The sequence below is a fragment of the Macaca fascicularis genome, chromosome 10 (assembly GCF_037993035.2).
Source record: "Macaca fascicularis isolate 582-1 chromosome 10, T2T-MFA8v1.1".
NCBI lineage: Eukaryota > Metazoa > Chordata > Mammalia > Primates > Cercopithecidae > Macaca > Macaca fascicularis.
In genome coordinates this window covers 70,988,904-71,001,231 of record NC_088384.1, presented here as the reverse complement: position 1 = coordinate 71,001,231, position 12,328 = coordinate 70,988,904, and the positions used below count along the sequence as shown (strand labels likewise).

The window sequence follows — 12,328 nt, the reverse complement described above, 5'->3', positions numbered from 1 at the left end:
TGAAAGACAGGCTGGTATTACAGCCAGAGTTCCGGTATCTTCCAGGAATCATCATGAATAAGAACAGTGACACGATTTTAGTGTCTCTATTGATTTTGCAAGTAAATGTAATAAACTGAGATACTACTATTGTTACATTTCATGTAGAGCTGGGGAGTGGTGCTCTTTTGCCTTCCCTTGGCTCTTAAAACAGCTCTGAAATGTACCATAAGGCTCCATCATTTTCCTTGTCATCATTATCACCATCACCACCACCACAATCATCACTATCATCACGGGACCAACTAACATTTTTCAGTGTTTTTCTTTGTACCAGATTCTGTGTTATACATGCAATCACATTTAATTCTCAGTACAGCTCTAGGACAGTGTTATTATAATCCTCATTGTTCAGAGAAGGAAACTGAAACAGTGACATTAAACAATTCCAAAGGAGCAGAATCAGTACTCAAAACTAAGATGATCTGCTCCAAGGTCCACACTCCTAGCTATCATATTTCTTTTGATCTATCTTAATGCTCAAGCTAAAGAGATGAAAATGGGGACAGAAGAGGTAGATTTCAGTTGCTGGCTGCTCCAGTTTTCTAGGCAGTTTTGAAGAAAATTTCCTAGGATGTCTCACCTTCTTACTTCCAAAAGTGACTGTATTATTCTGGTAAGTTTTGTGGTTTTAGAGGATTTCATTTTTTTCATTAATTATAGTTACTCCTTGAAATGACAGATTATTAAAATGATTAGCAGAACTATTTCCAAGTAGATAATGTTCTCTGAAATTAGAAACCCAAAATGCACCTTTCATCAATGAACAAAAATAAAACAGAAAACTCATTAACTTGGGCCTAATTTGGAAAGATTTTCTGATAATTCAGTGAAAGTGAGGCATGTGTGAAGTATAATGGGAGATTAAGAATTGAATTAGACATCAATTCTGCCGACTTCAAGTACTGAAGAGCACAGCAGGGAAGATGTGAGACATAAACATACCTTTTGATACATGTAAAAAGTGACAGGAGTCTTAGAGAAGCAGAGGTGAGGTTTCATGAATGTTCCAAAGCAGTGCTACTCAAAGTGTGACCCATGTTTCAGACACTTTTACTTCAATTTAACTAATTTTATGTCCATTGAATCTATATATATTAAAGAATTGTACTTCCATTTTGTATGTCCTTTTTATTTATTATTTTCTTATAATTAATTGTCATTCATTGTGCACAAGTACTGATAAGTGATGGAATTAAATAACTGGTCCTTCATCACTGGCAGTTTGAGAAACAGAATATTCTAGAAACATATGGTTCAGCTTGAGATGTTTCAGGCCCATGGTTAAGAAATACTACATACCACATTTATTAGAACTCAATTTGATATCCATTTGGATATACATATTTATATACTATGGATATGTGTATATTTATTATATATTTATTTTATATAATATGCACAATATTTAAACCCACAAAAATGTCTTTAAAGATATTCTAAGCTTATATTCTTCAGTAATTCACATAAAATGTCCTTTTTTATACTTTGGTGAATTTGACATACTCTTAAATCCTCACAAGAACAATGTGACATTTCATAAATAAACAAAGCTGTAAGCAACTGAGATTCAGAACCTTTTATTACTCACAAAGTGAATATTTGAAATCAGCAATCACAATAAACATCTTTCCTTGAACAAAGAAAATAGGATTATAAATAAAAGCCATCCTTACTGCCATGGTTACTTAAGAGATGAGGAAAGGAGTCTGTGTTATTAACTAGTTTCTTCAGTTCTAGAACACTGCTTGGCACACAGTAGGTGCTCAATAATTGCTGAATAACTGGAATGGCATTTAAGAATAAATAATTAGACAGTGGATCTTAGTTAACACTGTAGTGATAACACTGGAAGGTGACTTTTTCCAACAGCAAAGGCATTTCTTTACAGGAAGAACCAACTCCATTCTAAACTTAGAGTATGTTGATTAAAAGAAGGGGTTTGTTCTAAAAGACAACTGAGTATGAACTGTGGCTTTGCCACTTACTACCTTTAGTGACCCTCTTTCTCCTCCCCGAGACATAGGCCTTCCCCTGTAAGATGAAGATAATGGTAGAACTCACCTCACAAGCTGGTTGTGAGGAATATATGACAGGATATCATAAGCACTTTCCACTCATGCTTGGCCTTAATAAACAGCAGGCAAATGTGGGAAAGCAGGCACTATGTGAAGCATATGAAATTGCTGATACTCCACCATTTCTGGTCTACAACACAATGGCAGTTTCTAATGGCTCAACCTAAGTTACGCTATCTCACTGAAAATACATTAAGAAGCACCTTTTGCTCAAACTAACGTATCAGAGACTAGGTACATTCTTTTCCTGTTACCTCCACTGCTGTATCTGCCAACACATGTCTCCCAGGCAGCTGTCAGGGCTACCGGAAGGAATGTCTGGAGCCTGGGAAGCATGTCACATATGAGGAGTGTTGTTAGCACAAGCCTCTGACTGCCCACAACATGCACAATTACACTGAACTGGTTGAGCTGAGCCAGGATGGCAGCATAGGGCGATCTACCCATGTTAGAAATCTTCTAAGATTCTATAGTTCTTTTTGAACAAAAGTGCTGGGAGCATTTAAGCATGAGATGTAAAGCAATCATTAGCCAGATTCTGAAAACACTGGCTCCAGCTACAAACCAAAATTGGCTAGGTATCAGTGGAGAAGATAGAAGGTTGGCAATGAGATTAGCACTTATGACTCAATTTATACTCCTCTATCTACTATCTTACCATCATCACGTTCTTACTCCTGCCTTTATGCGGTGCAGTATGTTAAATGTTACAATTTCCATTCCCTACACTATCACCACCCACCACCAGACACACAACCAATACTCCTTGCTCCAAGGTAAAAAAATTAATCTCCAAAACATCTGACAACAGCGAGAAATTTCTGTTCCTATCCATCATTTCTAAAAATAAATATTTTAACAGACTTAACTTTTATAACTTGAGAGTGCCAAAATGGTGTTTAGGTTTTTAACATGAAAACACTTTATACTTTTGCTAATAAACTCAAACACGAGGTCCAAATCTTAGAAATATCTTAATAGAAGGAAGATTAAAACACAATCGAATGCCTACTTAAAATACTACTTTATACAGCTATATCACGGTGAGGTTCAGAAAGTTGCATTTCTGGATATTAATAATCGGTCAGATAATTTCTTTTAAGCAGACATCACACTAGGTAAAGTTTCATATAGGAATTTAAACACATGCACTTAGAGGAAAGGAAATATCTCATTTGTCTTTGTATTATATGTAACACCTACCACTGTCTCTAGTATGTAGTAAGGAATTAAATAAATGTTTGTTGAATTAAATGGGAAGTTCAGGGAAAATAACTAAGTTGATTTTCATATGAAAATAGTCGCAGGGAATTAACTCAAGAATCTCAGATTAACTTTCTATTAAAGTGAAGGTTACTTATACTTGCTCCTTGAAAAGAAGATAATATTCTAAGATTTAACAGTCAACATTAGGTGAAATGCATTAAATTTCAAAAGTAAGTGCTTATTTCCATAACGTGTGGAAGCTGTTCTCTAAAAGATAATGCCACAGATAAATAACAGTCACAGCCAAGGGAAGGAAGGGTTCCTTGCCTAGGCAGAGACATTAACATAAAATTCTGCTCATCAACAGCTGATGGTTTAGAAGGGTTAAGTGATGAAGTATCAGATGTCAAAAGGACAAACATAGGTTCCACCTGAAAGCATTAACAATGAAAGAGTGCCCTGAACTTTGCTCTAACTCAGGAAGTTGGAATGGAAAACCAAAGGTACCCAGTGCTGTGCTCACAAATGCACGGCACACAAAATGCCCAATCGGTCATGGCACAGCTGTGCACCATGTGAGTTTAACCACAGCCCTGAGTAGCCAGGGAGGACAACAATCTATTTTCTGTTGACATATAAAAACAAGTTTATAAACCATCATTTTCCATGTTTCCAATAAAGGCAGATCTAGTTAATGAAGGCAGGGAGGAGTTAGGTAAAGAAAATAATCCCCAGTTCTACTGTTATTTTTTAATTTTTTTGTAAGATACAATCAAACCTTTGAGAAAACTTGATCAAGCAGACTCACTGCAATCACCTTTTCCTTGAAGACAAATTCTTCAGTTGGGTATCAGGATCATGCCATTCTAGGTTGAATTACTTCTTCAGATGCATAACTCTATAGTCTAACTCAAATGCTGCTACACATGGCTGCATCCTGAAACTCTTCTTTTATCAGAGTGCTTCTATATTCAAGATCTCAAAACTCTAAAATGCTCCTCATGGACAACAACCTCCCAGTCTTCAATTTCTCCTTTGCTCCCACTTCTCTCCTTCTGCTCTCATGGGAACCTCCAGCCTCTAGAAATTTCCCTAATCCTTGTTCAGTGGCATTAAATGCATGCCATGGGCAGCCAATTTTAACTGGCTGTCACCAGGAATGAGAATACCTACTTTCTATGTAGCACTTCACAATCCAGAAAGCGCTCTCTCAGGACTTTCCTTTTTTGACTTTATTTCCAATAGGTCTTACTATTATTACTCTTAAAGTAGCAGCAAAGGGCCGGGCGCGGTGGCTCATGCCTGTGATCCCAGCACGTTGACAGGCTGAGGCGGGAGGATGGCTTGAGGTCAAAAGTTTGAGACCAGCCTGGCCAACGTGGTGAAACCCCACCTCTACTAAAAATACAAAAATTAGCTGGGCGTGGTGGTGCACACCTGTAATCCCAGCTACTCAGGAGGCTGAGGCAGGAGAATTGCTTGAACCTGGGAGGTGAAGGTTGCAGTGAGCCGAGACCATGCCATTGAACTCTAGTCTGGGCAACAGAGCGAGACTCCGTCTCAAACAAAACAAAAACAAAAACAAAAACAAATGAAGTAGCAAGGGGAATTCTGGGTCTCCCTGAAAGCTTGCTGACACTAGGTCGTCATTAGCTGTCTGTACTTCTGTCCCTTGTCTGCCTCAATGGTTCACAATGGCAAGACAGTGACCAACAAGCAAGGACCAGCCATGATCATACTTTCACCATTCTTAAAGAAAACAACTGGTCCCTGCCTTGGTGAAAAGACTCAGCCTCATTAGCATCTCCAACCAAATAAGCAACTATATCCTGAAAAAGAAATACAAACTAGATAAAGCAGTCAACAATGTGCACTGGCAGTGAGGCAGTCCGAAAAACAACAGTTGTGTTAAACCAGAGTTCTACATGTAGTTGGCTTGGAAGATTAAGTTAAAATAAGTCGAATGAAACCTACCCATGACTAAAATAGGTATGTGTCTTTTTGCTTCCAACTCTCTTGAAAAAGCAACAATGATGTAATACTATAAATCTTCAGTTAATTAATTCCAAGTTTTTGCAGCAAGCTTTGTACTCTCATCCTGTATCACATACCATCTGTCTATGGTGAATATTTAGTTCTCACTCACATCCTGCTTCCTAACCCTTAGAATAAATGCATCTTCTTAAAAATAAGAAAAATGTTCCGCTAGACCAGAGGAAGATAAGGACTTGTATTTTAAACAAGCTGATATCATATCTTCATAATCTACTGCTGCCATCTCCTGTGTTAATGAGGCAGCACCTTCACACTTGTGAAGAAATGTAATAGTACTTAACAGAAACAATGCTTAATGGTCAGATGGCACATTTTCTACATACACAGAGGAAAAACAGCTTAATTCTGTTACCTCTAAGTGACTTCGTCTCTCAGCAATCACACGTTCATCCTTATTTCCAAATAGTTTCTTTGGAGGAAATTCAAGGGCAGCAAGCTGAAATAGACATTTTAAAAGACATGCATTAACACCACACCTATTAATTGTTGGGCTATTATTAATCTATTATTTGAAATCTCTTCCATGGGGTGAAAATAAAGAGGCTGAAAGTTTAAAGATAGTGGGTTCTGCCTTGCTTTATCACCAACTGTGTGACCTTCAACAGATAAAGCAACCTTGGCTCAGATTCCCCAGTGGTCATATGAGAAGACAGGACAATGGGAACTCCACAGAAGAATGAAACTGATTCTCAACATTCTGTCTCAGATGACATATCAGACTCTGTGCCAGGTGGTGTTTTATACTTTTTGTTTTTTAAAACACGTTTGTTCTTCTTTCAGTCCCCTTTTTAAACTAGAATTCAATTAGTTTTGTGTTGAAATAAGAATTTGAAAATTCAAACTACACACTACCTGAACATTCTGTAAAATCGTTTTCAGACTATTGCTAAGGTTCTCTAAATATTCAGTACTGTCTTTTCAGTTACCACTGCGAATGAAGACTGCCCATGTGAAAAGAGGACTTCTCTCTGCATCTTTTCACCTTGCTTCCTAAAAGTGAAGGTTCAGATTTCGTTTTAGCCTGATCTTAGCATTTCATAGTATTTCTCTTATGCTTTCCTTCTTGAACATACAAAAATTATAAACAATAAGTTTTACTACAGATTCCCAGGCAAGATAGGATTATATAATCTGGCGAGAATCCGACTAGCCAGTGTTGCCTTGGCTGAATAAATGCTAAGGAGCAATAATTGCTGCAGTTGTGGAATTCACTATTTCCTTCCTTTCTCCATTTGTCGGGACCAGACAAATTGAAGCCAATGAAGCATTACCAAGAAAAAAATGAGCATTTCTCCCACAATGTAGGACACAATATGTCACAAAATTCCAATTTTATGCCTATGCAAATCACTAAGTTGATTTAAATTTATATTTCCACAGTGGGAGTCAAAAATTAAAGACTAGCATCTGTATATATAATACTTTTAAAACATAGTATTAAAGTATAATATACATACAGAAAAGTGCACATATCACAAGGGAAGAACTGGATGTGTTTTCAAAATCTGAACACACTGTGTAACCAGCACTCGGATCAAGAAACAGAACACTGCCAGCACCCCAAGAACTGCACTTGCTCCCTTCCAGGCACTTCCTCTCACCCCTACAAAAGTTAATGCAGGTCTGACACTATGACAATAGCATTGCTTGAATTTTTCCTACTTTTGAACTTTCTGTTAAAGATGTCATAGAGTATGAACTCTTTTGTGTCTACCTCCTTTTGTTCAGCATCATGTTTGTGAGATTCAACCATGCTGTTCTGTGTAGCAATAGTTTGCTCATTTTTATTGTGGTACAGTATTCCACTGTGTGAACATTCCATAATATATTTGTTCATTATCTTGCTGTTGGGCTTGTTAGCTTCCAGTTTTTGGCTGCTAGAAATTGTGCTGCTATGATCACTTTCCTAGAAATCTTCTGAGAAACATATGTACATATTTCTGATGGTCATACTCTTAAGTGTTGGAAATGCTGGGTTATATAGTGTGTGTGTGTGTTCAGCTGTATTTGAAGCTAACAAATGGTTTCCAAAACAGTTTTAGTAACTGACACTCCTATCAGAAGAGACTGAGAGATGTGGTTGCTCCAGGTCTTCACCAGCACTTGGTACTATGGTCGTCCTTCTTAGCAGTGCTGGTGAGTCATGTCTACTGTGGTTCACATTTGCATTTCTCTGCTGACTGATGTTGTCAAACATCTCTTTACCTGCTCATTGACGTCTGGTTAGTCATTTTTAGGAAGTGTCTGTTCAACTCTTTTGTCCATTTTTAAATTTGTTGTGTGCCTTTTCCTTAAGTAAGAATAAGCTCCCTTTTCACTCTCTTAAAGTTGTCTTTGATGACTTTATAGCCTGTCTTAAAAGTTGACTGAAGTTGGGCAGATGTTTGTTTCATTCCCCCTAGTGTTCCTTCTACCAAAGCAGAGAAACTTTGGAATGGGTTGAAGGTAACACCAAGGGATGGGTTTCCCCATCTCTGTTTCTCACCAATGTTTAGTTGGTTGACATCCAACTTTAAAATCAGTTGAAGGTAAAGTGAAAGACCATGGGCGCTGAGGCAAGACAGACCCCGTCTGAATCTTGGCTTGACCACTAACCAGCTTACTAGCTACGTTTCTCTGAGCCCGAGCATTCTCTGCTATAATAAAACCATAGAAAATGAAACCAAACTTTAAAAGGGTTCCGTGAAGATTTAGTGAATGGATTTTAGCTATATTATTAGCTGTCAGAGATCTGGTAATTACTGAGTAAGTGGCACGCCCACATTCCCGTGTGGCCTCTCTGCATCCACTGGGAAGCTGTGGTGACATGGCTTCAAGGAGCAAAGGGTTTTCCGGAACTTGGCCTCACTGGCACAAACACACTCCCCCATGCTGCAGCTCAGAGAAGACAGGTATAGCAGAGTTCATCTTCCGGCTCCCTCTAGCCTCCATCTCCTCCAGTACAAATGTACCTCCCGCTTCCCCCGATGCTGTGGTACTGAAAACTTGGCAAGCATGCTTTCACAGTTGGTTGTTTTGTCGTTTTATGTGGCTGATGAGGTGATGTGGTTTCTGTCAGGGGAAATTTATAGTCATACTCACATGCTCAATCAGAAACTGTGCAATAAAAGGACTTTAGGCAGTGGAAGTGGGGAGGGAGCAAGCATTCACTTCTCCTCCTAGTCAACAGTGGTGTTCCCTCTCCAGACCCAGATGGAGGCAAGCATTCGGTGCTATTAATATTCAGCCTGTGAAATAACTATGTGTAAATTATGTGCAACACTCTTGTTCAGATTTTAGGAGGAAAGGGCCAATTCTAAGTGACTCTCAGGCCTATAATCACAGGACCATGGCACTCAACTGTCTGACGTTAGAGTTTAAGACACCCAGGCCCAGAGTTAAGTGACTTGGAAAGGCTCAGAGTCATGGGGAAAAAGTCAGGACCGACTCCAGGCCTCTCGGGATAAAGCTATAAGGGGTGTCTGCAGTGCATGAAAGACACTGTCACAAAGTCTTTGGGGATCTAGGGTAAAGATGAAAGAGAGTGATTCCTCCTAAGTGTATGTAACCAGAAACATGAACATACCACTCCAAGGCAGTCATCAACAGTTCCAACAAGAGTTGTCAACGGGACCCTGCTAAGGACCTGTACCCCAGTCCAGGGTCAGCACAGCAGTGGAGAATAGCAGGAAGCAGGATGGGGCTGGAGCTCCCCAGAAGTCCATTCCAGGACATACAAAGTTAGTTAGCGACTATCATCTTAACCCTCCCCAAGTAAAAACTAAGAACAATGGTAGCTATCTTTATAATAAAGTATGGGTAGGATGGAGAAAAAGAACAGCTGCAGAAGTTCCAATGAGGCTCATGATAGAAATGTGAGCTAGTGGGCCCATGTCCTATAGGTGGAGCTGGGACATGAACAAGCCAAAGAAGAAAGCCAAGGCCTTAATGTAAAATATAGGAAAAACATGCCCCCATTAAAATAATGATATTTACATCAGAAACAGCTTCAACTGCAACATGAGTGAGTCCCTTTCCTCTGATACAGTGGAAACCATCTCCATGTCTCCTCTTTAGAGAATCCTAACAGTGCCACTTAGGCCTTGCTATCTATAAGCTTGAGTTGGACAAGATGAAATTGCCAGTTCTGTAAGTTAAAAATTGTTGAATATCAGCAATTTCATCTAGCTAAATCCTGCATAAAACTTTGACACTTAAGTGACTGCTAGGGTCACTTCATTTTCCATCAGCTGTGCTATCTGCCAAGTAGTAAAAGTATTTCATTTGATGGTTGCTGATCAGCTATACCTAAGCCAATCCATTTCAAAAGAATATTTTTCTTAAGGCACTCAAAAGTAAAACAAAAACTAGAAGTATCTTATATTTTAAAACATACTACATTAAAATAGTGAAAGCATTGGGATAGCAGGGCAGGTGGCACAGGAGGCCATCTGGGGAACAATAATAGCTGACATAGAAGATAATACAGTCACATTCCTAAGTCCATCCTCCTAAAAGAAAAAAAGAGCATCATCTTTACTTGAATTGGCTTCCTCAGCTCAAATAAAGGAGTCTCTGAAAAATGAGGACCTTCATGTTGACCTGCTGAATGACTGGGATGAAGAAGGCGGAGAGCAGGGGCAGGAATTACCGCTTCATTCCTAAAATAATAATATAGCAAAACCCCTTACCACAGGTTAGATGGCCAGAGTACAGAAGAGGGCTGGACTATTATCTCTCCACAAGTGCAAAGCTATTGCCTCATTTATTTCAAAATAGATCAACAAAAGCAATTCTCTGTAGGATTCATTTCTGAAGTGTAAATGATTTAAACTGCCTAAATAGTTTTAAAAAATGGACAATTTACTAAGATCAAAAGAGTCACTGGTCAGGACAAATAACTGTGCCTGGAAGACCAAACAAAACAACCAACAACCAAAAAACCTTTTCCATTTTGCTGAAAGTGCTGTTTTCTGAAATGTAACACTTCTGACAAATTAAGAATATAAGAGAGGTTCACAGAAGGCACGATTCTGAATTGTCCCTGACCCCTCTACCCATGTCCCCCACACACCAACATCTTTTATTTGGTTTCTCATGTTAAATAAAAAGTTTAAAATTAAATCAGAAATATTATCTGAACATTTTCATTCCCTCTCAGGTACTTTATATTTACACGTTTTCATTTTTATTGCCTCATTTTTCTAATAGAACAGATATTCTAGTTTTGATTTTCTTGAGGAAAGTACTGTCAGGAACAGTGAATGACAATCTGTAGGTGGAGAGACTCCTCTTGGATTTCCTCGGTAGCCTCTAACAAAGGAGATACAGTGTCCTATATTTCAAGAAATTTAAGTTCCTGAAGTTCTATATATTCCTCTCAACAACTACATTCTAAAGGGTGTCAGGTAAGTATTTCTGAATTACATAAAAATGTTCAAGATACTTGGGATTCAGTAATGGAGGAAAAAGAATTTCTTTCTGTAAGATTTCATTTTCATAAAGAACAAGCATCATCATTTCCCCTTATAACTTTTTTGGAGACAGTCTCATGGTGAAAAGCATGACTACACCAAAAATAATCTTTCTGCAAGCCATAAAAATTGGCGAAACCATTCTGGTTAAAGATGGTGGAGCAATGACTTGATTTGTTTCTCTCACCTTCTTCAAAAGCACCGCTACCACCACAAACACTGTCTCTGAACTGGGAAACCGCCACAGCTCAAATGATTGGCCAGGCAGCAGCATCCAGAAGACCATCAAGGAGAGAAGAGATGATGGGAGACAAGGGTGGCCCAGAGCCACCCTCACCCTCACCTGCATTCCGCCCATGCTGGGATTAAAGAGACTAAATACGGAGATGAGAAAAAGATCAGCATGCAATTCCACTCAAGGAAGAAGGTGAGCAGGGGCTGTGAGAGGAGGAGCCTGGGGAAGTCCCTGTCTCCAGCGACAGAGGCAGGAAAGGCCAGAGAGCAAGCGTTTGACTTTATCACCCACAGCCAGCAACTCCACAGCCCCCATGAACCAGAAAACAAGAGAAGATGTGTCTCAAAGTGAAGGAAAAAACTGGTGAAAACAGTTTCAGGACAATTCTAAGTGGTCTGCGCATGCCATAGCTGCCCTATTCCTCCCCAGCGTCTGCCTCTCCTTGCTCCCACAAAGCACTGGTGTTTTCCCACAATTAGTCCCCTTCCTTTAAAGATGAGAAATGATTAGAAGGAACCAAAACTGAAACTATGTGTAAAAAGGGTGCGGTGAGGTGACATTGAATGAAATATAAGCAAAAGGCAGCTCAAGAGGATACACCGTAAGTGGGATCGGCCAAAGCTACCCAGGAGGAATTCAGAGAATTAATAGTCACGTAGGAGCCACAAAATCCATCTCTAAATAGAGCCCAAAGAAGTAAATGATACACACGTTGAAAGAAGAGAAAAGAAGGGTAAAAAAGAGGAAGAAAAGCAAGCCAGTTCTTGGAGAAACGGCTGATTCCAGGATGGGGGAGGGAATACAGACGATGAGCCTGCAGCAGCCTGTGGCACCAGAAAGCACAAAGTGCTTGAAAACAAAAACCCAAGATGCGGTGTCTCAAAGGAACACAGGCATCAAGTGAAAGAGCCCCCAATGGCCAAAGCTGAGACAATTTGAAAAAGAAAATTAAAAAGAAAAAGTATTGGTGGATAACCCAAAATAGAATAATTGAATAAATAAATGGCGGGTTTAAGATTCACTTTGAAAAATAAAATAAAGTATTGGTGGGTAACCCAAAATAGAATGACAGAATAAATAAATAAATGGGTAACTCAACTATCATTTCAGAATAAGTCCAAATAATTTATGTAGATGTTTCACCCTCAGGAAAGTAGCCCATCATTTCCCCACTCCTGAAATGTGTGCCATGCATAGTGACCTCCTTCCAAATAATACAGCATGGAAAGGAAGAAAAACAAGTAACTTTACAGTAGAGAAAC

At 39.0% G+C, this 12,328-nt stretch overlaps 1 protein-coding gene across 6 annotated transcripts in view; it reads right to left on the bottom strand.

Annotated features, from left to right (window-relative positions):
• The window catches only part of KIF16B (kinesin family member 16B), a 314,911-nt gene that overhangs the window by 34,681 nt on the left and 267,902 nt on the right, over window positions 1-12,328 (bottom strand). For all 6 annotated transcript variants that reach the window (XM_074004743.1, XM_074004744.1, XM_005568308.4 and 3 more), the window contains one exon: window positions 5,731-5,814. In XM_074004743.1, the coding sequence (XP_073860844.1) occupies window positions 5,731-5,814 (84 nt within the window). The remainder of the gene's footprint in view (window positions 1-5,730; window positions 5,815-12,328) is intronic.